Source organism: Lethenteron reissneri, chromosome 18, assembly GCF_015708825.2.
Source record: "Lethenteron reissneri isolate LAM-NWPU_2019-01 chromosome 18, ASM1570882v1, whole genome shotgun sequence".
Lineage (NCBI taxonomy): Eukaryota > Metazoa > Chordata > Hyperoartia > Petromyzontiformes > Petromyzontidae > Lethenteron > Lethenteron reissneri.
The window spans coordinates 3,597,305-3,624,434 of record NC_083796.1 but is presented as its reverse complement, the minus strand read 5'-3'; the positions used below and the strand labels follow the sequence as shown (position 1 = coordinate 3,624,434).

Here is a 27,130-nt window from a genome sequence, read left to right as displayed (position 1 = left end):
GGCTACGCCTACCGATGAGAAGCCACGCCCGCAGAAGACAAGACCCAAGCAACGCCGAATAAAAGCCTCGACGAAAAAAAGTCCACCGGACCCAATTGGCTGCGCCCAAATAAATACTCACAATGCCCACCCATCGAGACGACGTCAACGACCGCCCAGCCAACCAATTGGAATTGTCCATAGCTCGGCCCAGGCCACATCCCACAGACCAATAATGAATTCCCCAAGTTCCCCAGACCGCGCCTACCAAAAGCCGAGAGGTCACACTGCCCAATAGCTACTGCCCCACAGCAGCCCACATCGCACGCCCCACCACACCACCCACCGAGAGAGGGTTCCTCATCCGACCTCGGGCGAGAAGTCCAACAGCAGGCGAGACCTACCCCCTGCCGCCGAGCCACGGCAACAGCGCGACCTCGCCAAATCTCACTGAGATTCGTACACTCGCGTATGTAACGTGTATCGAATCGTGCGTGTTAACAATAATAGTCGCGTGAACGTGAGATTATGCCGGGCGGCTAAAACACAGCAAGTTGGCACGGTGCAGCTGGTGGTGCATCTACCTATCATCTCAGCCAACTCATGGCACCTGCTGGGTCTGTCCCGAGACCTCCTCCTGCACCTAGCCTGGCACAGTAGGGGTTACAGCTGGTGGTGCATCTTCCTATCATCTGTCAGCCAACTCATGGCACCTGCTGGGTCTGTCCCGAGACCTCCTGCACCTAGCCTGGCACAGTAGGGGTTACAGCTGGTGGTGCATCTACCTGTCATCTCAGTCAGCCAACCCATGGCACCTGCTGGGTCTGTCCCGAGACCTCCTGCACATAGCCTGGCACAGTAGGGGTTACAGCTGGTGGTGCATCTACCTGTCATCTCAGTCAGCCAACCCATGGCACCTGTTGGGTCTGTCCCGAGACCTCCTGCACCTAGCCTGGCACAGTAGGGGTTACAGCTGGTGGTGCATCTACCTGTCATCTCAGTCAGCCAACCCATGGCACCTGCTGGGTCTGTCCCGAGACCTCCTGCACCTAGCCTGGCACAGTAGGGGTTACAGCTGGTGGTGCATCTACCTGTCATCTCAGTCAGCCAACCCATGGCATCTGCTGGGTCTGTCCCGAGACCTCCTCCTGCACCTAGCCTGGCACAGTAGGGGTTACAGCTGGTGGTGCATCTACCTGTCATCTCAGCCAACCCATGGCACCTGCTGGGTCTGTCCCGAGACCTCCTCCTGCACCTAGCCTGGTACAGTAGGGGATACAGCTGGTGGTGCATCTACCTGTCATCTCAGTCAGCCAACCCATGGCACCTGCTGGGTCTGTCCCGAGACCTCCTGCACCTAGCCTGGCACAGTAGGGGTTACAGCTGGTGGTGCATCTACCTGTCATCTCAGTCAGCCAACCCATGGCACCTGCTGGGTCTGTCCCGAGACCTCCTGCACCTAGCCTGGCACAGTAGGGGTTACAGCTGGTGGTGCATCTACCTGTCATCTCAGTCAGCCAACCCATGGCACCTGCTGGGTCTGTCCCGAGACCTCCTGCACATAGCCTGGCACAGTAGGGGTTACAGCTGGTGGTGCATCTACCTGTCATCTCAGTCAGCCAACCCATGGCATCTGCTGGGTCTGTCCCGAGACCTCCTCCTGCACCTAGCCTGGCACAGTAGGGGTTACAGCTGGTGGTGCATCTACCTGTCATCTCAGCCAACCCATGGCACCTGCTGGGTCTGTCCCGAGACCTCCTCCTGCACCTAGCCTGGCACAGTAGGGGATACAGCTGGTGGTGCATCTACCTGTCATCTCACTCAACCAACCCATGGCACCTGCTGGGTCTGTCCCGAGACCTCCTCCTGCACCTAGCCTGGCACAGTAGGGGGTACAGCTGGTGGTACATCTACCAGTCATCTCAGTCAGCCAACCCATGGCATCTGCTGGGTCTGTCCCGTGACCTCCTCCTGCACCTAGCCTGGTACAGTAGGGGGGTACAGCTGGTGGTGCATCTACTTGTCATCTCAGTCAGCCAACCCATGGCACCTGCTGGGTCTGTCCCGAGACCTCCTGCACCTAGCCTGGCACAGTAGGGGGGTACAGCTGGTGGTGCATCTACCTGTCATCTCAGTCAGCCAACCCATGGCACCTGCTGGGTCTGTCCCGAGACCTCCTCCTGCACCTAGCCTGGCACATTAGGGGGGTACAGCTGGTGGTGCATCTACCTGTCATCTCAGTCAGCCAACCCATGGCATCTGCTGGGTCTGTCCCGTGACCTGTCAGCAGCGAACTTTCGACACTTCACGTGGCCTCAAAGTGCACCTAGCCTGGCACAGGCGCCGTGGTGACGTCACCGTTACTTAGTGGCGAATGGCGGGTTATTGGTATTGGACAAAGGAGACTGAAAAGATGAAACTTAAACGTGAAACTGTGATATTAAAAACAACACTTGGGCAATCGATACATGACGCTCTGCTCTTGAGCAGTGACTGATAATCGCGCGCCCCTTTTATCACGCGTCACGCCCTCTGTAATTAACCACATCAATATAATCAATAGCGTCGTTGTAGAGAATAAACACAATATGCCTGAATATATCCGTTTCCACGTAAAAGTAAAGTATTGCTGAAACAATCCATCGGCCGCACAGCATCTCGAGTGTGCATCATTTCAGCAGCATTGGTTCAAGGCAAGCAAATGAGACGGGTTTCCCACATTCAGTATCTCATCAGCAGCAGCCAGGCTTGATTGAATCAATGCCGCTGAGATTATGCACTTGCAGAAGATCGTGCTTGCTGCTGATGGGTTGTGAATAAAACACTTGTGGTGTGGGGAGATCTTCATCCAGTAGTGGTTAGACAATGAATGACGATACAGATCTGAAATCGGTCTGCCACATATGCCTCAAGTTGAACCACTTCCTCTTTTATTTATCCAAAGTTGTTCGTATGGTTTATATTAATTTAAAACAATTGTATATACCAAGGCCGTAATTATAATATATATTGATTATGGGGGGGGGGGGTGTGTCCCCCCCCCAATAATCAAATATGCTCAAAATGTCCCCCCCAATATATTGCTATTAAATATAAAATTTGCTATGCTATGTAAATAAAAACAACAATTTGCTAAACCTTGGCCACAATATCTGGACTTGTCTTCATATAACAATGCATAAATTTACGTTTATATGTTTGTGATTATGGTTGTACTTTATGAATCCCTAACCTCTGCCATTACATACAATGAAACAAGAAAAGGTAAAAAAAAACAGCAATGTAATGCAATACACTATTAGACATTATTCAAAAAAATAAATAAAAAGTCCATCCCATGTGTTAGTGAATTTTTTAATAGTTTAGGCAGGAAATTAGTTTTCAAATTTAGATATTTTTCTGGGGGAGGACCCCAGACCCCCTGGAAGATTTGGTCCCCCCCAATGTTGACTCCATGGCTATGGCCTTGGTATATACGAAGAAGACAATGCGGATTTATGTTGTTACATTTGCTTCATGCTCGGTCAACAAAACCTTTAAAATGTATCCGGGGCCAGTCAACCATCCAGGCGGCGTTGACCCAGCAGGTACCCTGGGTTCGACTCCCGACTTGAGTGACCTTCTGTACGGATTCTAGATTTGAAGCTTTCGTGACTGCAAGGATTCATACTCTTAGGTTTTTGTCGGTAAAATCACGTAGGTAAAAAATAAAAAAAATAAAAATAGGAAAAATTATAAAAATAAAATAATATAGTAATACAATCTTTTTTCCTATTATTTTTATTATTAATTTTTATAATTAATTTTTTACCTACGTGACTTTACCGAAAAAACCTAAGAGTACAGACACCCAACTTTTTCTGGTGTCTCTTACTCTCACATTATATCTGCGCTGTTTATTTAAAACCTGAGCGCTTCCTTTTCCAGCGTTAAATACCGTACCTCGATTGCTAACTGTGCAATATTCATTATCGAGCCTATATAATAACTCGTTCTCTGCAATATTGATTCGTTTGTCGTTTATTTTTGTTGCTGCTGCTGCTGTAAAGTAACCGGGCAACTGACTAAACGGCATGATCCGTGTAGCAATAAACAAATTAAAAACCTCAAAACTAATTTAACCAAAACACAACACTTTTCACAATCTTCAAAAGGTAAAGTCACGTGGCTTTACCGAAAGAACCAAGAATAATAATCCCTGCAGTCACCAAAACTTTAAATCGAAATTTAATCTTCAAAAGCTTTACGAAACGCGTTTGTATCCCTCTCGTCTTGCCGTAAGCGATCGATTTACACACGCGCGGCAATGACGTCACCGATCATCCGACTCTCCTCCCATAGCCGTGACGTCACCGCAAAGATAACGCCGAATGACGTCACCCAGCACAACTCGATGCCGCGGTGACGTCACCGACCATCCCACTCCCATCCTCTCGTCGTGACGTCACCGCAAAGATAACGCCGAATGACGTCACCCAGCACAACTCGATGCCGCGGTGACGTCACCGATCAGCTGAACGGAGGCCCTCTGCCTCCCGGTGAACGGCGGCACAGTGGCCAGCGTGGGATCGGCGTTGAGCGACTTGGGCGCCGATTGCTGCCGCTGCTCCACCTCTTAACCCCGCGCGAAGACTGACGGGGAGGTGAGGGAGGGGGGTCTGACACCACGCCGAGTCTCCCGGGCAAGAGAGAGAGAGAGAGACGGACAGAGACACGGGGACCCTCGTGGTTCAGCCGACGCCGGACGAAAGGTACGGCTGGTTCTTCCTCGGCCAGGGCGTTGCTAATGGTATGGAACTGATGGTTACTGTACGGGCAGCAATGGACTTTAGCGGTCACGCCAACGGTCACTGCTGTCATTGATGCTGTGTTTTAGTTGTTTTACGGCTGGGTTGGTGACCATTGTGGCGAAGTGACATGCAACGTTGTAACCCAGTGGGCTGCTGTGGGGAGTGTGTGCCCCCCCAGGCTCCCCTGCACGAGGGTTGATGTCGGATGAGTGGAATCAAAATGACCGAAGTTGCTGACATTGTCCGTCCATGAGTCGGTGCACTGACGTTTGGGAACGTGAAAGGAGCGTCACTAGAGCGCCTAAAATGACCTTCCTAACGCTGATGTGGAAGTTTTGTTTTTCCGTAAACGTAACTTTTGTGAATTGTGTGTAAAAAAAAAACTACGATTTTTTGAAGAAGTGCATTGTTCTTTTTTTCTCGGGTCACCATTTAATAAATTTGAGTAAACGTGACCGACTCACAACAGCGATGAACAGATGCACGACTGTGGACCGGTTTCGTCTGAAGAGCTATTTCAGTATTAGTGACCAGTGCTCACTGCTTGCAGCAGTGGACGTTTGTGATTCTGCTTGGTAGATGAAACAACTTATTCAGCAGCCCACGTTCATATTCCGGTCCGGAGTTGACTCGGTTGACACAAACACGGGCCACATGTAAGTGATCAGTGGTTGTCATTTGATGTATTGAACGCCAGTTTCTAATCCTCACCACGCCTGGCCAGGTGTGAAGTTTGTGTCGAACGAACTCGTCGACAAAGTGAAGTTTGACTGAACATTGATTCACCTTTGATATGCTCCATTTTCAATTCCTCGTGATTCAGAATGAAAGTTTTTTTATAATGCTCTTTGGTTCTTTCGGTAAAGTCACGTAGATGAAAAATAAAAATAATAAAATGAAAATAACTACATTATAAAATGAAAATAATTAAATTAGTTATTTTCATTTTATTATTTTTATTATTATTTTTTTCGTCTATGTGACTTAACCGAAAGAACCAGAGCATTAAAAAAACCGAAAATAACTAAATTAGTTATTTTTCTTTTTATTATTATTATTTTTTTATCTACGTGACTTTACCGAAAGAACCAAAGAGTATGAACTTCAAATCTTGAATTTTTTTAAACGTCTTTGTTCTTGTTATAATTCTGTAATTTTGGTGACCGAGTAAACTTGCAATTGAGTCTGTCCTTGTCTCTTGAATGTTCCCCTGGTTAGACACAATAAATCCGGACTTGACGTCGACACGAAATGCAGCCTTTAGTTTCCCGAGGGGGAAAAAAACCCTCCTAAATTTTACGCCTTTTGACCCCGAAACCTTTTCACTTGGCACTTTGATCATCCTTAAATCGATTCGACATACTTAAATCGACGTCAGTTTTGCTCGTGTGAAAAGACCCAACAAGTATGGTGTGATTCAAGCTTGTCCCATCCTAGCCTTCTATATGTCCTCTGCATACACCCGTACATCCCATACCGAGAGACGGAAACATTGATTGGAGAACATTTGCAAATTAGAGGCATCATTGACTGTTGAGAAAAGTAAGTAGTAGCCTTGGGTAGGATGCATCACGAAGAGATGATGTCCGATGGACAAGACTAGCTAGTGATGGCATGCTAAAAGGGAGCATGCACCCAAGAATAGGATGTGTTTATGTTCAGGAGTTACATGGACTCAGTGATCACAGGACCATGAGGAATGACGATGGTGTGTGGGGAGACCTTCATCCAGCAGTGGGTAGACGATCGATGATGATACAGACCTCAAATCGGTCTGCCACATATGCCTCAAGTTGAATACTTCCTATTTTATACATCCATGGTGTTCGAATGTTAATAGTCATTCAAATTTTACCCATTTCAGTGGTCGTTGTAGGCTTGAAGATTTGACAGTGGAAGACCGCAGGACCTCCTGTTAGCACCGCACGCTGCAAGGGTGGAACAATGCAGGAGAAAAGGAACATTCGCGTGATCGAGTGGGCAGACCTGGACAAGCACAAGTTCTACTCCCTTGGCGTGTTCATGATGCTGAGCGTGCGGGCCACGGTCTACCCCTTCACGCTCATTCGCACGAGGCTGCAGGTAGGGTCCCTTTTAGTGTCCAGCAGCAGTAGCCTGCCTATTCAGCAATATCAGTCATATGTATTATACAGGGTGTCCAAAAAGTCCCTATGTATTTGATTGAACTCACGGTATATATAATGTTTATTTTCAGGACCATATGAATATGTATATACAAGAACGCGTGATGGTAATACGACTTTTCATAAGATGGGGCTCCTTGTCATTATACAAATGTAATAAAAGGACTCGAACACTTCTTTCTGTCTTCGTGTCTTTATTCAGGTTCACGTCTTTACCCACACGGCACTCTGTTATAACTCCTGTATTTGTAGCCCCCGGCTATTCACTGCTATTATAGCTTCCTCACCCCTCTGACTCTCTGCTTCATCTACTGTAACCTCCTCCCTGCAGACTCGCTGCTACCCCTATGTGCAGACCCTCTGGCTGTCACTGTATGCAGACCCGCTGCCCACTCTCTCTGTGCAGCCCCGCTGCTGACTGCAGCCTCCTTGCTGCTTCGGGTCGGTCACCGCTGGCCAACGGTGCCGATCCTCGCTTCCCCCGTGTTCGTGGCGATCTCGCCACACCCCGCTTCGCCCTACGTGGCCTTCCTCTGTTCCTGGCTCCCAGTCACTCCCTCTGCTCTTCCGGTTCCCCTCCTTCTATACTCAACCCCTCTCCCCCCACGTGACCTAACTCCTCCCCCCCTGACGGCACCTCAGAAGGGCCGTTTACAACCGCATTACATCACCCTCCCCCCTAAAGAAAATCCAGCCGACCTCGGCTGAATTGCAACCTGAAAAGCAATGCGGGTGTAAAGGGCCAACACGCAAAAAGACACGAAGCATTGAAGACATTATAACAATAACACAACGCAACACAATCTAACGAAACGTGAGGGATTTCGAGCGAGTACGGGTAGCCGGGCCGTCCCGGACGGTCGGCGGCCCACCCGCCGAGCGGGAACGTGGAAGGGTTTTAGGGGCGACGGGCGCAAGTTCTTCCGTCGCCATTGGAGGCCCGCCACTGTCCCGCTCGCGTCCAGAAACATCCCGTACTCGCGTCCGCGGAGGGATAGGAAGAGCTGCAGGTCCCGTGGGTTCTGCGGCTCCGGTCGGCGTCCCACAAGCGGAAGGTCCTCCTCCCTGCGCTGTCACGGCCGGCTTGTCTGTGCCGGAGGGTCTTTCTTTGGGACGTCCGCGATCGAGGCCTCCTGCTGGGGCGGCCCCGGAACCCGGGCCCAGCAGTCCCTGGCATAGTGGCCCCGACGGCCGCAGCGGAAACAGTCGACGTCGGGTCGGCGCGCAGCAGGCACCCCGTCCCGACGTGGCCGCGCCGGCGGCGGAGCCCGCGGCCCCGGCTCGCTTCGAGCCGGCCACGGAGTGGAGGCGGCCGACAGCTCCTTTGGGCCGGTCGCATCCGGCACGTACACGGCCTTTGTAGGGTCCCACCCTACGGCCCCCCCATCGACGACAGGACCGCCCGTCCACGCCGTGACTTGTTTCCAGCGGCGGAGATTGAACTGGGCGTCCAAACACTTAGCCGCGGTCCGGGACGTGAGTTTCTCGTGACCGCAAGCCGGCATAGGAATGCCCAGATCCCGGGATAACTCCAACATCTTCCCCAAGATGAGAGGTTCCAGCAGGTCAGGCTCCGTCTCCGGGTAAGCGGCCATCGCGAGTTCCAGCACGGCGCCCCTGTACGCTACAGGCGACTCCTCCGGTGCGCGTTGCCGCTGCACGAAGCGGCGATGGGCGTCATCCGGTGGCTCGTACGCGTCCGCCATTTCGTCGAACACTCCACGCAATGTTTTCTTCTTCGCAGCTTTTATAGAGCGAAAAAAACGAACAGACTCATCGTCAAGGAGAGTCGGAAGCACCTCCAGCGCCTCGGCGTCCGTCCACCTTGCCGTTCGTACCGCCGCCAAAAATCGACAAGCGAACGCACTCCAATCGCCCCCGATGGAGAACTCCTTAACAGTTGTAAGGTGACGACTGCGGCTCCTTGGCCTGCTTCCGTCCGTCACCGACTCTTCCGGCGGCAAGTTCAGCAAGGCGTCGCAACGCGGTGTCGCCAAGATGGCGGACGATCTTCGTGGCGGCCCCAAGATGGCGGCTTCCCGCCTTCCGTGGTGCGCCACGCCCAAGATGGCGTCTTCACGCCGCGTGGTCGATGGCGGCGCCATCGAAGACGACCCGGGCTCCTGCCGATCACCACCATCACCTTCCAACGCCGCCCTTGGCGTGACAAGGTCACACAACTCCGTGATGACGGTTTTTAGGGTCGCCAGTTGCTCCGCCATCCGGGTCCATCTTAAATCTTCGTCCTTCAACGCAGATGGGTCGGGCGCAGCGGCAACCTCCTCCACACCCGGGCCCTCACGGATCTCTCCCTCCGCCGAAGTGAAGCCGACCTCAGGAGGAAGATCGTCGTCGTCCGATGATGAAGCCGACGCCGGAGATGGGATATTCTTCTTCCTCAGTTGTTTCGCCATGCCGTTTCACTTCTGACTCCAGTGTAATAAAAGGACTCGAACACTTCTTTCTGTCTTCGTGTCTTTATTCAGGTTCACGTCTTTACCCACACGGCACTCTGTTATAACTCCTGTATTTGTAGCCCCCGGCTATTCACTGCTATTATAGCTTCCTCACCCCTCTGACTCTCTGCTTCATCTACTGTAACCTCCTCCCTGCAGACTCGCTGCTACCCCTATGTGCAGACCCTCTGGCTGTCACTGTATGCAGACCCGCTGCCCACTCTCTCTGTGCAGCCCCGCTGCTGACTGCAGCCTCCTTGCTGCTTCGGGTCGGTCACCGCTGGCCAACGGTGCCGATCCTCGCTTCCCCCGTGTTCGTGGCGATCTCGCCACACCCCGCTTCGCCCTACGTGGCCTTCCTCTGTTCCTGGCTCCCAGTCACTCCCTCTGCTCTTCCGGTTCCCCTCCTTCTATACTCAACCCCTCTCCCCCCACGTGACCTAACTCCTCCCCCCCTGACGGCACCTCAGAAGGGCCGTTTACAACCGCATTACACAAACATGATTCCGGAGCACCTTAACGAACGTTTTCCAAATTTCTGGATTGGACGCAGCGGCAACAAGGCCCCAAACGGTTCCATCTCCGGATTTAACACCTTGGGATGTCTTTGTATGGGGCCTCATCTAGTCAGAGGTGTATCAAACGAGAGTTACAGATCTGCATGATTTATTCGATTGTATAGCAGCAGCAGTTGCAAAAATAACTCCATAGATGCTGTAATGCAGCTGACAGATTTGGGCTGTGCAGAAATATTGAGGATGCTCATGTATAATCTAATTCTTAACAGCTATTAATAAATATACCTTTGATTCAATTATTGCATAATTTACCCTGAATTGCTTTGATTTCAATAAAATAGTTTGGGATTTTATGGACACCCTGTATTAAAGTATTATTTTGTTTCATTTGGTATTTTTATGTTACCACTGTCGTAGCAATGTGGGCGTGTATGTTAAGATGATGAACACATGGTAGCATGTCAACTCGTGTGAACATCTGATGTGTGAATGAGTGGTGACATTTGAACACTTGTGAAAACGTGATGATGCATGGTCGTCTGGCAACTGACTGTGGCGGCATGTGAGCCGAGAATGGTTTGTGAGTTCATGTGGTGTGTGGACATACGGTTGTATATGAGCAGTGTGAATGTTGTATATCATGTGAGCGTCTGGTGTGTGAGCACATGCGCACAGTTTTGTAGATGTCAGGTATATGAACATGGAAGCCCATGAATGGCGTGTGAATGAATGTGAATGTCTGTGTGAACCCATTATTGCATGTGAATAGGATGTGAATGTTACAACATATTATTTTTTGGTGATTGTGAATGGATGGTAATCTGTAAACACCTGTAAATGTATTGTGTCAACTCGTAATTTGATATGAATATGTTGTTCAGGTGCAGCGAGGCAGCAGCCAGTACCGCGGTACGGCAGACGCCTTCATCAAGATCCTGCAGAGGGAGGGAGTGCTGGGTCTCTATCGGGGCTTCGCTGTCAACGCATTAACTCTGGTGTCAGGACAGTTCTACATCACGACCTATGAACTCGTGCGAGACCAAGCCGGCAGGCTGGGAGCTGACAACACATTGAAGTACGCAGCCCCTGTGGGAAGCTTTTCTTTATTTCCTACACCTTAAGTAAGATTTATACATTTCTAACACAGTTGGGAGTCTCACACACCTGATGACTCCGTCCTTGTACTTTTCACGATAATTTAGAGTCCTCTTGTCAATGCACTGTTGGATAAGGCTCTCCCTTTGCTGTGTGAGTTGTGGGGATTATTTGCCCATGCGTCACCACGCCGGTCATTGTAGGTTGGTGAATGTGGTGAGCATCGACAGAGCATACGAGAGTACGCAAAATCATTTCTGTACTGCCCTCTGCTGCCCATTATATGGCCCTGCAGCATTTGTTTGCACCTATATTATGCATAGTAGTCATTCCAAGCAGAATCCAGGCTGAATCCTGTTTATCATCCAGGGTCTGACGAAATCGGGCGTATTCTGGATGATCTAGTCATAGGCAATCCAACAGCACTACTTTCAAATGCTCGATTACAGATGCACGCTTCCGTTGGCACACCAGCCTCACCGCCGGTATTCCCTTCAGGTCACTGGCAGGCGGCGGGGTGGCTTCACTGGTGGCGCAGAGCATCACGGTGCCCATCGATGTCGTGTCACAGCACCTCATGATGCAGGGCCAGGCCGGGGAGGGTGGCGGGCGCTTCAAAGTGCAGGACCATCCAAAGCGGGGTCTGAACGGCCACGCGGCCCAGGTGGGCACCGATCCGACGGAGGGCAGACGGGGGCGCCCGTCCTTTGGGCAAGCCAGGGACATTGTGAGGCAGATTCGGCAGGTGGACGGCATGCGAGGGTTCTACAGGGGCTACCTGGCCTCACTGCTCACCTACATCCCCAGCAGCGCCGTCTGGTGGCCCTTCTATCACTTATATGCTGGTGAGTTGGTGCTGTACACCTGATACTTTAAAAAAGATGATTGTCTACATTTCGTACAATTGAATCGTTGCTTTGCAGTGTCTCGGAGTATGCTCGTGCACTTGGTTTGACCAGTCGATTTCAGTTTTGCTGTCCCAACTCAAACCACTTCCCACGTTGCTGTGCAGAGCAGCTGTCTAGTAGGGCCCCCAGCAACTGTCCTCACCTGGTCCTCCAAGCAGTCGCCGGTCCCATGGCGTCCGTCACAGCCTCCGTGCTGACAAACCCCATGGACGTTATTCGGACTCGTCTGCAGGTGAGCCCGGATGGAATTGCGTTTTGTATTGCACTTAAAAAGTAACTTTCAGTCAGGGTATTTTTCCACGCTCCGGCATAGATTTTATTCGCTCTTAAAAGAGTGTTCTCGTCACGTGAATCGTTTAATTTTTTACCTGTTTCGTGAATGTTGCTACAAAATAATCTCACCATATTTGTGAGCCCAGTTAAATCACAGGTGGTCAATACCTAAATTCAAATTCTCTGGCGCTGGCTTAGTGCTTCACAGACATTATTAACATCGTAAGCCACCCAGCCACCAAAGACTTAAGTTGCAGTCAGAGACGATATGCTGTTACACGCACACCTTGCGTTGCTTATTCTTTGTGTGCTACCGGCTTTGCAGGTGGAGGGCCGTTCTTCCATCTTGGAAGCATTGCGGCAGTTGTGGGCACAGGAGGGCATGTGGGGCTTCACCAAGGGCCTGTCGGCGCGCATCGCATCCTCTGCGCCCACGTCAATGCTTGTCGTCCTGGGATACGAGACTCTGAAGCGCCTTAGCCTGAGGGCTGAGCTGGTCCACACGCGGCATTGGTAGCGATGGTATCCGTCGGCTCGCCGCTTTCGTTCGATTTCCCGCAGCTCTTGTGGGCTTCTCGGAGACATTGGCGGCTCTCGCAAGTGACAGCTGTGTGGCCGTCGGTGCAATTGAGGCTAGGTTTGCAGACAAGCATCCATCTGTTCTGCAAAAGGTTTTTTTTTTATTGCCTCTGAACCTGCCAAATAGCTATGAATCGCAAAGCGAAATGTATTTTGCGGAAATCTTTTGATCGGTAGGAATGGACTTTACTGTATGCGAGTGGCAATAATGTCCTTTGTCTGCACCAACTCTTGAATTTGTTAAAGCATTGATGTGACTGCATAAGTAATCAAAGGTTAATGGTTCTGCTGGGCAACCACTGGCGGTAACAGAAGACGAACATGATTTGACACCAACATCGACAACAGAGTGGGAAGGTAAATGGGTGTAAATAATTTTTAATTTATACAAACTTAATGTGTTTTAGGAAATTGATTTGCGCTTTCATTGCCGATTGATGGAACGTGGTATTAATATTGTGGGTCCAAAGTGCAGTGCAGTTTGGTGACACTTGTTATCGATATTATTTTTAAAAGCTGCATATTTCAGTCGGGTAATTTGTAACAATTTTACTAAATAAGATCGGTGCTTGAAAAGTTATTCAAAATGGTACATTTTGTGAGAATGTAGTGCTCCATTTTTATTTCGATGGGTTCAACTTGAATTGTGACCCAGCTTTCATGTCGCTGATGTAGATTCAAAGCAACAACTACAATTTGACATTAAGGTAGTGAAGCCAGATAACCGCGTCAGGAGTATCAGAGTGTATCGCTGTGATGTCTCTTTGGTATTTGTCAATCAGGCATTACATTGGTATATGTTGTATGGTCTGTTCTGGACGACCACAGTCACACACTGGAGAGTTTTTAATTTTCCATTTGTGCATCGGGTATCTGCATCTGCTATGTTTTTGTGGATGCGGTTTAGAGTGGACCATGAACTTCGTGTAGGATCAAACCCAGAGATCTTTGCGTTGGGTCTTTCACAATGTGTTTGTGAGTTATTTTGAACTCCATTCAGCTCTACAAGCTTCATTGCGGTTGAACTTGTGACTGCAAGCTGCATACGCGGTGGATCAGTGAACCTTGAATGTCACAGCAGCCTATCCATTGAACACCTCTGAGGTGGCGTTGCAAAAACAGCATTATTGTATAAACGGTGTGTGGTGAAAGGCAGTGCTCAGTTATGCTGTTGATATGCTTGGTGTTTTATGTGATTGAAAAGTCTTGCATCCCTAATGGCAATCAACTTTTACTCTTAATTAGCCAAGTACTGTAACAACTCATCGATGCATCGATAAAAATGTTAACACCATATACGCAATGAATCGTACAATGGGATTATGTGCGATTTAAAATTGTAATGCAAATGAAGAGACTCACATTTTGGCAAATGGAATGTCAAAAATAAAAGGCAAAATCAATGTTTGCTATGAATTACAATCCCAAGTTATGACCGTTGATGTGATCGTTTTTAGGAATGGAACGGGGGTGCAGTGCTGTATCATGTGTTATTGAGCACTTGCTGGGGCCAGTAATTATCCTTGTGTTAAACACAGTCCGTTCACCCCTATAAAATTAACGATCGTTTTGTGGTGTACACACGTCGGCGTACCTCTGCTTCCTGGATGCTCTTGTTTGTCCGCTCACATCTCACTGTGTTATCTGTGGAATATTCTATCAAAACATGTTTGAAAATTGAACTGTCGCTTACTTTTCTGAGCCGCAAAAGTTGTAACAACATTCACAATAACAGAACAGGACTCTCTGTGAGAGACGCTGAAGATCACAAGGTGGAAAGCATCTGTCATGAGCATTGACCCTCAATTATGAGGTTGACACTGGATAGAAGATAGGCGTTGACACAGGCACATTGATAGGCATGACAGTGGCTGTACCGTAACTCATGTGAGTGCCGATCTCCACAATCAGTGCTGTAACGAATGCCTAAGAGTCTCTTGTGCATGTGTGTGAGCATTGTATTGATGGCTGTGTTGACTCGTGTAAATACAAAACGTGTGTTATTTTGGTAGGTTGTGGATGATCAGATAATAAATGAACGTCGATTTTGTAAAAAAAAAAAACTAAGTACATTTTATTTCAGTCAATTTGGCGAAAGGGTATTCTGCCCCAATGTTTTCTACCGCTTAGCATCATGAAGCATTGTGTGTTCTGCCAGATTGAACAAATTATGCTGGTCAAGAAGTCCCATAGCCCAATGCACTTATAATGTTATTTGGTTACGTGATGAAATAGACCCTTGCATGTTAATTTTCTAAATCATGTGAGTTGTAATTATGTACAAGTAAATATTGCAGGCAAACTATTTTCAAACTGTCAATACCAACATGCACTAATGAGATTAATTATTTGCCACTGGAGTACAGGAAAACGTTTCTCGAAGACTTAACAGTAACACGTGATGTTCACTGTCAAAGGCAACCTATTGAACAACTATTACATTTAAATTAAAGACTAAAAGCCCATTGAGTTCGTTGTTTATTTGAAATGCCGTTGAATTGGCTTGTCTCGTACAGGCAAAACATCCACAATGTCTGCTGGCTTGATAGTGCGTTTTAAACGTGTTACATTTTCCCATGAGTCTTACACATTGAGAAGGCTTTTTATGAATAAATGACATTGTGTAAACAAACATCTTCAAATGCAATAACATTGTTCGAAATAAAATGTTTTTTTGCCGCTGGCATTTGCCGTGGAGAGAGGGGAGATTGGACAGGAACGAAGAGCCAAGAAGTGAGAGGGGAAATGAGAAATGGGACGGGTATTGAAGAGGAATAAGAGATAGAAAAGATGATAATGAATGACCACATCAGAGGAGGGAGGCAATCAAGGACTAAGAGACACGGGCAAGTGGCGGAGAAAGTCGAGTGGGAGGGAAGTCCAGGGAGGGGTGAGTGGATGATTTAACTGGGACCACTCATGACATCTCGTCCCGTTTAACTGAAGCCAGTGGGCCCCTTTCAAGTCCAAACTCCCCTTTGTGTAAAGCATCAAATAACATCAAAAGCAAATCACAGCGTGTTATTTGCAAAAGACAAACATATCATGTACATCACGTACCATCATTCTGCACACCAAACAGCACTGGGGTATGGATCATGCAACACTGCCATTGAACGCACACCCTCTTCATAAGTGTGGCTCGTTTTGAAAGTTTATTCAGAAATTGCGATGGTTTGAGGTTTTCATTTACAGGAAAGCTTTTGAAAAATAAGAGGAAGTTTTACCCTTTCTGGCAATACAACAGGTGTTGAGATGATCAAACAGCAAATATATACATTTTCCAAGTAATTAAGTCTGCATTAATCACACGTGCTTGTGGTGAACATGCAAACAAACATGCTCTGATCATATTATTGGTTTTTTCGGTAAATTTACGTAGAAGGGAAATAATACAATAATAAAAATAAAACATTAAATAATTCTCACGACGTTTCGGCCACAACGCAAGCAGCCGTCAGATGAAGAACAGGTCTGTCGGAAAGACAGCGTCTGAATGAACACCACCACGCTTGGCAGCGTATATTTAAGCTGGGTTGGAGGGGGAAGAGCGCCTTGACAAAGGAATATGCATATCAAGAGGAATTTAGCATATTTATGGGAAATGCAGATATGGGATTAGTCACTACTTGTGGAATGCGTAGGAGGTGGGCGGGGGGTTTCAAAGTCATATTATGCCCGTGCAGTATGCAGGATTAGCAGCAACAAAGGGAGGGAGTAGGATTAGCATTAATAAAGGGAAGGAATGTTAAATTTCGATTTAAAGCTTTCGTGACTGCAGGGATTCATCATCTTGGTTCTTTCGGTAAAGTCACGTAGAAGGGAAGTAATAAAATAATAAAAATAAAACATAATAAAATAATTTTCACGACGTTTTGGCCACAACGCAAGCAGCCGTCCTCAGGTGAAAACCAGGTCTGTCGAGGCGACAGACCTGGTTTTCACCTGCTGCTTGCGTTGTGGCCGAAACGTCGTGAGAATTATTTTATTATGTTTTATATTTATTATTTTATTACTTCCCTTCTATGTGACTTTACCGAAAGAACCAAGAGGAAGGAATGTTAATAGTATGGAGCTGCAGCAGCTAAACCACCACGTAAACAACTAAAATATAAACTACATCAGTATCATCAATATACTAAATATACTCTCCAATAAGCTGAGCTACTAACAGTAAGTCATGCATTACAATTCTATGTCGCAAAAATATAATATGCCTCCAGCTAAACTTTTTTCTCTTACATCACACGGACATAATATGACTTTGAAACTCCCCGCCCACCTCCTACACATTCCACAAGTAGTGACTAATCCCATATCTGCATTTCCCGTAAATATGCTAAATTCCTCTTGATATGCAAATTCCTTTGTCAAGGCGCTCTTCCCCCTCCAACCCAGCTTAAATATACGCTGCCAAGCCTGGTGGTGTTCATTCAGACGCTGTCTTTCCGACAGACCTAGTCTTCACCTGAGGACGGCTGCTTGCGTTGTGGCCGAAACGTCGTGAGAATTATTAAATTATGTTAAATTTTTTATTATTTTATTATTTCCCTTCTACGTGACTTTACCGAAAGAACCAAGAAGATGAATCCCTGCAGTCACGAAAGCTTTTAATCGAAATTTAAATGCTCTGATCATATATGCATTGTCTTTGAAAGGTGTCTATTTAGTGTTTCAACATCTTAACACCACCTGTTGTTTTGCCAGAATGGGTAAAAGATTCTTATTTCGAATACCTTGATCCTGGCAACAAGGTCCCATGATACAGGCAAGCTCTTATAACCGTTCTCAATTCGAGATCCGTGTTACATCTTATTTCTTTACGAGATCTGTGTAATTTGTTTGGGCCCTGTGCTCAGCAAGCGCGGAAAAAAATCAAAGACAGCGGCGACTCGGGACAATCGCAGCAGCAGGGAGAGGGGGGGGGGGGTCAGGGGAGGGGGCTACCGTTAGGGGGAGGGGTGGGGCGTTGGAAGAGGGCGGGGCGAGCGTTGGGGGGGAGGGGCGAGCGTTGGGGGGAGGGGCGAGCGTTGGAAGGGGGAGGGGCGAGCGTTGGAAGGGGGAGGGGCGAGCGTTGGAAGGGGGAGGGGCGAGCGTTGGGGGGAGGGACGAGCGTTGGAAGGGGGAGGGGCGAGCTTTGGAAGGGGGAGAGGCGAGCGTTGGGGGGAGGGGCGAGCGTTGGAAGGGGGAGGGGCGAGCGTTGGGGGGGAGGGGCGAGCGTTGGAAGGGGGAGGGGCGAGCGTTGTGGGGAGGGGCGAGCGTTGGAAGGGGGAGGGGCGAACGTTGGGGGGGAGGGGCGAGCGTTGGGGGGAGGGGCGAGCGTTGGAAGGGGGAGGGGCGAGCGTTGGAAGGGGGAGGGGCGAGCGTTGGGGGGAGGGGCGAGCGTTGGAAGGGGGAGGGGCGAGCTTTGGAAGGGGGAGGGGTGAGCGTTGGGGGGAGGGGCGAGCGTTGGAAGGGGGAGGGGCGAGCTTTGGAAGGGGGAGGGGCGAGCGTTGGGGGGAGGGGCGAGCGTTGGAAGGGGGAGGGGCGAGCGTTGGGGGGGAGGGGCGAGCGTTGGAAGGGGCGGGGCGAGCGTTGGAAGGGGGAGGGGCGAGCGTTGGGGGGAGGGGCGAGCATTGGGGGGAGGAGCGAGCGTTGGGGGGAGGGGCGAGCGTTGGGGGGAGGGGCGAGCGTTGGAAGGGGGAGGGGCGAGCTTTGGAAGGGGGAGGGGCGAGCGTTGGGGGGAGGGGCGAGCGTTGGAAGGGGGAGGGGCGAGCGTTGGGGGGGGAGGGGCGAGCGTTGGAAGGGGGCGGGGCGAGCGTTGGAAGGGGGAGGGGCGAGCGTTGGGGGGGAGGGGCGAGCATTGGGGGGAGGAGCGAGCGTTGGGGGGAGGGGCGAGCGTTGGGGGGAGGGGCGAGCGTTGGAAGGGGGCGGGGCGAGCGTTGGGGGGAGGGGCGAGCGTTGGGGGGAGGGGCGAGCGTTGGAAGGGGGAGGGGCGAGCGTTGGAAGGGGGAGGGGCGAGCGTTGGGGGGAGGGGCGAGCTTTGGAAGGGGGAGGGGCGAGCGTTGGGGGGAGGGGCGAGCGTTGGAAGGGGGAGGGGCGAGCTTTGGAGGGGGAGGGGCGAGCGTTGGAGGGGGAGGGGCGAGCGTTGGAAGGGGGAGGGGCGAGCTTTGGAAGGGGGAGGGGCGAGCGTTGGAAAGGGGAGGGGCGAGCGTTGGAAGGGGGAGGGGCGAGCGTTGGAAGGGGGAGGGGCGAGCGTTGGAAGGGGGAGGGGCGAGCGTAGGTGGGCGGGGCCTTGCAGGGGGCGGGCAGAAGATTGTAACGTCACAGAAGCACCCCACGTGGTCGCGGTGACGACAACAGCTGTGGTCGAGACGCGTGCTTGGTGGCGAATCGAGCGCCGCGCCTTTTGTCGACGACGAGAAAAAAGTTTCTCGACATGAAAACGAAATACATCAAGCGGATTGTCGAGGCCTACGTAGGTACCACCGTGTGTGGGTGTTTGTGTGTGGGCACAGACAAAGATCCCCCCCCCCCGTGTAGCCTTAGGAGGCTGTCCGGCACGGCACACGAGGGGGTGGGTGACCAGCACCACGCCCGGCCGCCGTTATCTCCCCAGTGGCGATGTTTACACAACCGGTCCTGGGCCTCCCCTAGGTCTGTCTATGCTGTACGTGTCTCCATCTCTGTCTTTGGACCTTGCCTTTCTTTGTCCCTATCTCCCTGTGTATATGTTGCGTCTCTGTGTCTCTCTCTCTGTTCCCGTATGTTTGTGTGTACCTCTGTGAATGTGTCTCTGTGTGTGTCTCTGCGTCTTTCTGTGTATCCACGTCTCTGGGTGTCTCCAGGTGTATTTAGCACAAGACTTATTTACAGTGGTACCTCGGTATACGTCGTTAATTCGTCCCAGAAGGTAGGAGGACCTTATACCGAAAATGACGTACACCAAACGAATTTTTCCCATAAGAAATAAAGGGAAAGGAAATAATCCGTTCCAGAGTATAAGAAATGATATTTTATATGGCATATTATACATTAATGGGGTTGTATTAAATAATTTAGACACTACTTCTTCTTAGGTTCTTTCGGTAAAGTCACGTAGAAGGGAAATAATAAAATAATAAAAATAAAACATAATAAAATACAATTTTCACGACGTTTCGGCCACAACGCAAGCAGCCGTCCTCAGGTGAAGAACAGGGCTGTCGGAAAGACAGCGTCCGAATGAACATCACCAAGCTTGGCAGCGTATATTTAAGCTTGTGTAGAGGAGGAGAGCGCCTTGACAAAGGAATTTGCATATCAACAGAGGAATTTAGCATGTTTATGGAAAATTCAGATATGGGATTAGTCACTACTTGTAGAATGTGTAGGTGGTGGGGGGGGGGTCTCAAAGTCCTATTATGCTCGTGTACTATGTAGGATTAGCAATAATAAAGGGAGGAAGTAGGATTAGCAGTAATAAAAGGAGGGAAATTTTAATAGTAAGGAGCTGCAGCAGCCAAACCACCACGTAAAAAACTAAAATATAAACTGCATCAATATCATCAATTTACTCAATATACTCTCCAATAAGCTGAGCTACTACCAGTAAGTCATACATTACAATTCCTCCAGCTAAACACGGATATATCCCGTACTTTACACTGCCATAGACAAACCCAACATTAAATTATACACTGCGTTACTTAGACTATACATTGTAATATTACACTATGTATTATTCTACACACCCTACTGTATACCACACTGCTATATATTCACTATACAATTACGATACTATATGTTACCTTATACATTATATTAAACATTACACTTTTATACTATTTATTATTATTATAATACAATCTGCTATACACTATACCATTGACCGTCACGTGAAAGGTACTAAGAGGAAGCAACGAAATATGTCAATGGGAGAGTGGTGTGGGGAGACTTGCAGCGGAGCAAAGACTCCATTCCCTGAGGAGAATACAAAGGATATATAGTCAATGCCAGCGAGTGGACTGCAGTCTTAAATATAAATGTAGACACTACTTATTACTAAAATGCATACATAAATTAAAATAAACGCATAAATAAATAAATTTTAACAAACTTTAACGTCACTTTACCTTGCTGAGAGGAGTTGATAGCCTATGAGGATGGTGGTGAGGAAGGCGAGGAGGAGGAGGAGATGTTATTTTTTGGAAGGAGAGTCCCCTTCCATTTAAACTTCAGGAAGCTGAAATTCTGGGGTTTTTTCTCTTTCTCTTTTCTGTCTTTTTTCTTGACATGGACCTGGTTGAGGTTCACCAGGTTTGAGTTTTACTTTAAACCTGTCCATTGAAGTTTGTTTTTGCCTTCTTCTAAGAATGTTCCTGAAGTGTGACATTGTCTGGTCATTCCACACAATACTGTTATGGCTTGTTAGAGCTTTATTGGGGTAGTATTTTTCTGCTTTTCTCACTAACCTTCTCAGGAATTAATTCGCAAAAAATGTACGTTAAAATGACAAAAAACACGTGAAAATTCACAGAGCTATAGCAAGGGTTGTGCACTGAACGAGACTTACAGGCAGACTGAGGAGCGGCGCTTTGTTTCAGTCGTGAACGGGATATACTGTACGCGGGTAAGCGGTGACTCATCCAGACCCATACAAGTTATAGCAAGCGCGTCGTATCCCAAGACATTTTTTTCATGTCAAAACACGATGTATACCAAATTTGACGTATTCCAAAGCGGTCGTATACCGAGGTACCACTGTATTGGAAACATAAGTTAATAGGAGTTGCTAATAATAGGGCCAAGGATAACAGTTATTCTGTAACAATTTGTATCTCTTTATCAATCTACTGCTGGATGAGGACCACCGACATACACCTCGTGGGTTGTTTAATCAGAGTGGTTGCCCATCCCAGCTTTGTTCAGACCTAACTCTGCCTAGATTTTGACATGTGATGACATCGGGCGCGTTCTTAGTGATGTGTTCATGGGATTTGTGGATGATAACAGTGGGTTTGTTGCTGTTATGGGTGATACATTTTATTATTTGCTATTGGCATGACATCAGAAGGGCATTTCTGTGAATTGTCACTATAAGCAGTCTACCACCTTGCACCAGATAATGTTTCAGGATGATGTATCCACGCTAAGCCCACACAATTTTAGTTGCCCCGCAAAAACTATTTATGGAATGTATATTAAAACTACCAGCCAGATGGCTCGGAATGATCAGCTCGTAATCACATTGTGAGTTGAAACCTGGGTTTGGGGTTGACAACGCATCATGCTTCCGAGGTCAATAAATTCACTATCACTGCATGGAAATGTCAACAGTGGTTGTCCTGTGGAAAGACTCACCCCCACCATCATTATTAGCCATTATCAACCCACTGCTGGATACTGTCCTGCCCACAAAGCTGCGTCTATGCCTAGTTGGCGTTCCACAGGGGTCCGTCCTTGGACCTTTCCTATTTTCAACATAGATCTCGCCGATTGCTGATGTCATCTGGTCGCATGACATTAAGCGCCATTAATATGCTGATGATACACAATTGTATTCCGCTTTGAAGTCAAATACAGATATGGAGGGCCTTGGTAACCTCGAAGGTTGCAGGCTAGCGATGCACGTGTGGTTTGCACGAAAAAAAATGCTGCTTAATTCAGAATAAGTAAACCCGTAAAAACAAAGTTTTTCACTCTAAATCCTTTATATGCGTGGCGGCTTGAGTCCTCTCGTCCTCTGGCTTGAGATGGCTGCCACCTATGGGTCAGATGATTGTCTGCAGTATTAAACAATTGGTAATTAAATGTAATTTTTTTGTCCTATAAAGTGTAAAATTTTGGAAAAAAAATTTCACGAACATTAATTGTCACGCACAACAAGTCTGTGTGGAAAATGTCAACTCGATTGGATCGTGGGAAGTGGGTTAAAAAACGACCGAAAGATTTACACGGTCGTAAGCAAGCAAGCAAGCACGCAAGCAAGCGAACTTAATATAAAGGATTTAAAATCGGGAGGTTCTGCTGGTTAGCTTTGGGCTTTAAAAGGAAAACGAGCACTGCCTCAGTGCTCGTTACGCACGAAATCAACTCGACCAAACATTTCTTATTCTCAGCAATGCTATTTTGATTAATTGAATGAAAAAAACCTCGCCACAAACAACAGTTTTAATCATGCTGATCACCACTTCTATTGCTAACTCTCTTTCCTCCCTTCTCCTCCTCTCTCCCCCCTCCAGGTGAATGCATCAAGCACAGCTTGGAACTGGAGCCCAACTTTGCGAAGACTGTTCGGGCAACAATAATGAGGGAGCGATATGTTGGCTATGGGCTGGAATTTGTACAGCGTGGAGATTATGTGCAACTGGTTGTCCTTGCTCCAGGAAGTTATGCTCATCTAAGAGGAAAACTTCAGCCAGGTGAGACACTGCAAAAATATGCACGGGCAAAACACTATAAGATGGGGTGCAGGGATGGCCATTGGGTTTATCATGTTTTAAAAAAAACGATAACAACAACACTATATCAGACATGGCTGGGTCGATCAGAGATCACGGAGCTGGAAGCATTAATATCCTGGTTTTTGAATCTGGGTTTCAGCTGCCTGCGAGTAAAACTGATTTGGTCTCAGCTCGGTCATCAATGACAAGATTGGTAACATCATGTTAAGTTTGATGTTCAAATTATTCCGGTGAATTCCAGCTCAGAGACCGATGGGGCAAGTTCTACATGGGCAGGTATCCACATCTGCCTCGGTTTATGCAGATGCAATTTAGGGTGAAGCATGATCTTTCACGAGATGGTGGAAATGTCACCACCAGTGGCGGCTCCTGCAAAATCTCTCAGGGGGGGCAAATATCTGGATGATTGATAATCCACCCATGCAATGGATAAATTAACAGCTTAAGCATGTAAAGGCAACTTCACTTCTTTAATATTAATGAAAAATAAAGTGACTCTTACAATACATCTTGTTTGTTTCTATACTCACTATTATTACAATCCACTCAGTTTCTTTTATTAAAGATTCCACTAGGTGGCGACAAATAATATTGTTGACTGAAACGTGCTGACATATGATGACGTAAGCACGTTAGTGCGAGCCCTCCCGGAAGCCATAGAGAATGCATTGCAGCGCCCGCCGTTCGATAAAAAACATCTTTGAATGTAAGTCTATGGGGACACTCTGGGCGATTCTCAGCCGGAGTGAAATCGCCCAAAAAGAGGCGGTACTCCACAGAACGTGACATGACGCTGATTGGACTATATCCAGAGGCACAGTAACGGCTCGCGGAACTCTGTGGTTGAATGAGATTGGTGGTGCGTCGCCCAATCGCCCTAATGAAGAAACCGCCCCTGTTCACCACGGTACTTGTGTGAGTCTACGTATATATTCGAAGCCACGTGAAGTGTCAAAGGCACGTTGACAGGTCATGGGGCAGATTGACACAGACACACGTACACCCATGCACAAACACGAGCTAACAGCAGATGAACGTTGTGTCTGTTCCACCCTACAGGAGACGTGTTGTTCAAGGTGGAGGGTTTCCGAATGCTGGGCTACACAAGCACGCTCGTCTCTGATTTGTTGGAAGCAGTGAATATTGGGCGTGTTATATCCATCACAATCTATCGCAACTTCATCTCACTTATATCGTACGTATAATGCATGACACTGACAGAGGAGTACCATTGGATTGTACCATTCACCTCAGCTTCACGATGCTTTTATATATTTATTTCATTTACGCAGTAACTCGTACATGTAATTTCAATGCTCACCTGTATCGTGTATTGAAATATGAAATAGTCGTAGCACTACCCAGCGGAGGTTCAATACATATTTTTTTTTTATCATAAATGGAATTGTTTTCTTTTCATTTTCCAACCCAGAAAATTTACCCTTGCTACTGGGGCACCATGATTACCATGAACTGAAAATCAAGCATTTATTGAAAAGTGGTCATAATCAATATAATCAATTTCCAGATGTATGGGTGGGGTTGAAAGTATGGTCATTGGGAGGGCTCTGATCTGTATATAGTTGGCAAATTAGTTAGCTTCAGTGGGTGGGCCAGTCCAAGCAGCTGCTTGGCTAGTTGTTAAAGATGAGCTACTCGCCCATCTCCTCCATTCTATTGCCAAAATTCAGCCTTTTGACATTCTGCCCGCTTTTTGTTTCTCGTATCCGCAGCATGAAAAATTGCATCCGCATCGCGAGGAGGACCACCGCCACTGCTCCGGATGCTAGCCTGGTGATCAAAGGCAGTGCGTATCCACAGCGCAGGCAGCCCTGCGACCCGCTGCTGCAGGGTAAGCAGCATATGACATTGCCAACTCGGGGCAGGGGAGAGCCAGAAATAATGACGTTGGTACCCATTATATTACGGAGCAGTGGCACAGTGATACTATGACGCGGTGACCGGCGTTTGAGTCTCAGCCACAGCTAACATCATTGGCTGGTGATATCAAAACAGGTTATGGCCTACCTCCTTCACCAATCTGGGGTGACTGGCATGGTATAACAACTCCCATGACTTATATGGCAGGAGGAGGCCATTATGAAGCAATGGATTGCCAACGGGCTGTAAGTTGCTTATTACTGGTAGGAACCTCCTGGTTACACCAGCTCACAGGGGATTATTGTGTCCGTCCGTCGTGCAGGGAGGGGCTGGGTGGGGAGGGTGGGGCTGGGTGTGGAGGGTGGGGCTGGGTGGGGAGGTTGGGGCTGGGGAGGGGCTGGGTGGGGAGGGTGGAGCTGGGTGGGGGGTGGGAGGGGTGGGGCTGGGTGGGGAGGGGCTGGTCACCCCGTGGTGCCCTTATAAAACTCAACGTTTAACCTACTCACGCCGGCTTGTGCCCGCCCTCACAGTCGGGCATATTTGCGGAATACACCACGCCGCCGTTGACCCTGGCCATTGACCGAGCAACCCAACGTTCCTACCAGCTCCCTCCGCAGGAATGCGTTATTTATGATAATAAGCAAGGTCATATGATAATGAACAAGGTTATAAGAACTGGAAGAGAGTTTTAAAGTCAAGCAGTGTGCAGACAGAAAGGAGGAAGATGAATCTGTTATTCTCTAATGATGGGTGAATATGGTAGAGGTCAGCAAAGGTCAACCTTTGTCAGTTGAGTACTTGACATTAGCAGAGGTATCAATACAGGATATTTATAAGAACTATGGCTGTGGTAATACCTATAAATTAGTGGCAAGGAAGTAAATAAATGACAGAGGATGGCTGGCATGAGCATAGCAACATCAATTGATCAAAGTGCTTCATGGTGGATCCATTGAGCAGAGCCGGGCAGGATTTTGGTAACCTTCCGAAAGAAAATTCCAACTTTGATAAAAAAAAGTTTTTTTGACCATTGCTGCAGTGAACGCAATGTGCCTGTGTTTCCAATATTGACTGCTGTCTTCTATTTAATCTTTCCCCACTGTATCACACAGTCTCCGCAAGGGCGCTGCACACGCTGAATGTCGGCTCATCGCTGCACAGCCACGTAGTACTGCAAAAGAACACGCATGCAGACCAGGAGCAGGAGGAGCGGCTGAGAATAGACATGCAGGAGCACCATGATTATTTGCAGCAGCTGCAACAACAACAACAGCCGCAGAAGACAATCAGGCTTGAGTTTATGCGCATCGGCAAAGAGGGGATTGCGGAGATCATCATACCTGAGTGCCAGGCGGAGTTGATTAAGGGCAGGTGTGTGGAGCAGGAGACGGCACAGGAGCCGGTTGCAGGGCAGAGCCAGAAGAAAGGCCTCTGGCAGCGAATCAAAGCGTACGCAGTGAGACATCTGTAGAGGTTGCACCAAGCTGCAGACGCACGGTCACTCGAGCGGGGTGAATCGAGAGACCGTTCAACGTGCAGACCCATGAACTCCAGGCAGTACCCGTGCAATGGGGGGGGGGGGGGGGGTCCCCATCGTGTTCCCTGGAGTCTGCTTCGTACTTTTGTATTTATAAAAGTGTTTGTGATGGCATGCTATGAAGTGCTCTGCAACGGTTTTCTTGTGAAGTGCGATATATGAAATGAAGCTTGATTTATTTATTGAGAATTGTCTGTGTTTGACTTATTCTTTGTGACGCCAAGGCTGTGCTTCCAGCAAACACACTCCACACATTAAATACAACGCCCTGGCTCCCTCAGCAGACACGGGCGAATGTGAGACTTTAGCCCCTTTTCCAGACGAAACCTCCCCATTGAGTTTTTATCCATAGCACGAAGTGGTTGAGGAATGTAGGTCAGTTTGCACAGTGAATCAATCATTCATCACGCATAGTCAGTGAAGGGCCGTGTGGTCTCTTGCGAGAAGCATTTGCACAAGCTGCTTTTGCTGCCATGCCGGAGTCTGCAGTGATTTGTTTGATCCAAAGCTCACGGGGTGGGGCGCCCATGGAAGTGGCACCATTCT

At 48.3% G+C, this 27,130-nt stretch overlaps 2 protein-coding genes across 4 annotated transcripts; both read left to right on the top strand.

The window, feature by feature from the left end:
* Nucleotides 1-4,466: 4,466 nt before the first annotated feature.
* LOC133343715 (solute carrier family 25 member 44-like) lies at nucleotides 4,467-15,316 on the top strand. Of its 3 annotated transcripts, none has more exons than XR_009755280.1 (6): nucleotides 4,467-4,730; nucleotides 6,634-6,851; nucleotides 10,769-10,962; nucleotides 11,481-11,827; nucleotides 12,000-12,122; nucleotides 12,489-12,540. XR_009755280.1 is itself a non-coding variant. In XM_061553474.1 (6 exons), exons 2-6 carry the CDS (start codon nucleotides 6,714-6,716, stop codon nucleotides 12,678-12,680), a joined length of 999 nt encoding a protein of 332 aa, XP_061409458.1. In that variant the 5' UTR covers nucleotides 4,467-4,730; nucleotides 6,634-6,713; the 3' UTR covers nucleotides 12,681-15,315. The 3 variants fall into 3 exon arrangements, 2 of the variants coding, with proteins under 2 accessions (XP_061409458.1, XP_061409459.1); XM_061553474.1 differs by having other exon boundaries at nucleotides 11,995-12,122; nucleotides 12,489-15,315; XM_061553475.1 differs by lacking the exon at nucleotides 4,467-4,730 and having other exon boundaries at nucleotides 6,667-6,851; nucleotides 11,995-12,122; nucleotides 12,489-15,316.
* A 3,775-nt stretch (nucleotides 15,317-19,091) lies between these two features.
* On the top strand, nucleotides 19,092-26,526 carry LOC133343582 (uncharacterized). Its single transcript, XM_061553270.1, has 5 exons — nucleotides 19,092-19,199; nucleotides 22,945-23,124; nucleotides 24,226-24,361; nucleotides 24,900-25,018; nucleotides 26,160-26,526. The coding sequence occupies exons 2-5, from the start codon at nucleotides 23,010-23,012 to the stop codon at nucleotides 26,516-26,518; spliced, it is 729 nt and encodes a 242-aa protein (XP_061409254.1). The 5' UTR covers nucleotides 19,092-19,199; nucleotides 22,945-23,009; the 3' UTR covers nucleotides 26,519-26,526.
* Nucleotides 26,527-27,130: the final 604 nt, after the last annotated feature.

Coding starts and splice junctions, on each gene's coding strand:
- LOC133343715 (XM_061553475.1), top strand. CDS start 6,714: ATGCAGGAGAAAAGGAACATTCGCGTGATCGAGTGGGCAGACCTGGAC. Junction 10,963..11,480: donor GGAGCTGACAACACATTGAA/GTACGCAGCCCC, acceptor TATTCCCTTCAG/GTCACTGGCAGGCGGCGGGG. Junction 12,123..12,488: donor TTATTCGGACTCGTCTGCAG/GTGAGCCCGGAT, acceptor CCGGCTTTGCAG/GTGGAGGGCCGTTCTTCCAT.
- LOC133343582 (XM_061553270.1), top strand. CDS start 23,010: ATGAGGGAGCGATATGTTGGCTATGGGCTGGAATTTGTACAGCGTGGA. Junction 23,125..24,225: donor AAGAGGAAAACTTCAGCCAG/GTGAGACACTGC, acceptor TCCACCCTACAG/GAGACGTGTTGTTCAAGGTG. Junction 24,362..24,899: donor AACTTCATCTCACTTATATC/GTACGTATAATG, acceptor TCGTATCCGCAG/CATGAAAAATTGCATCCGCA.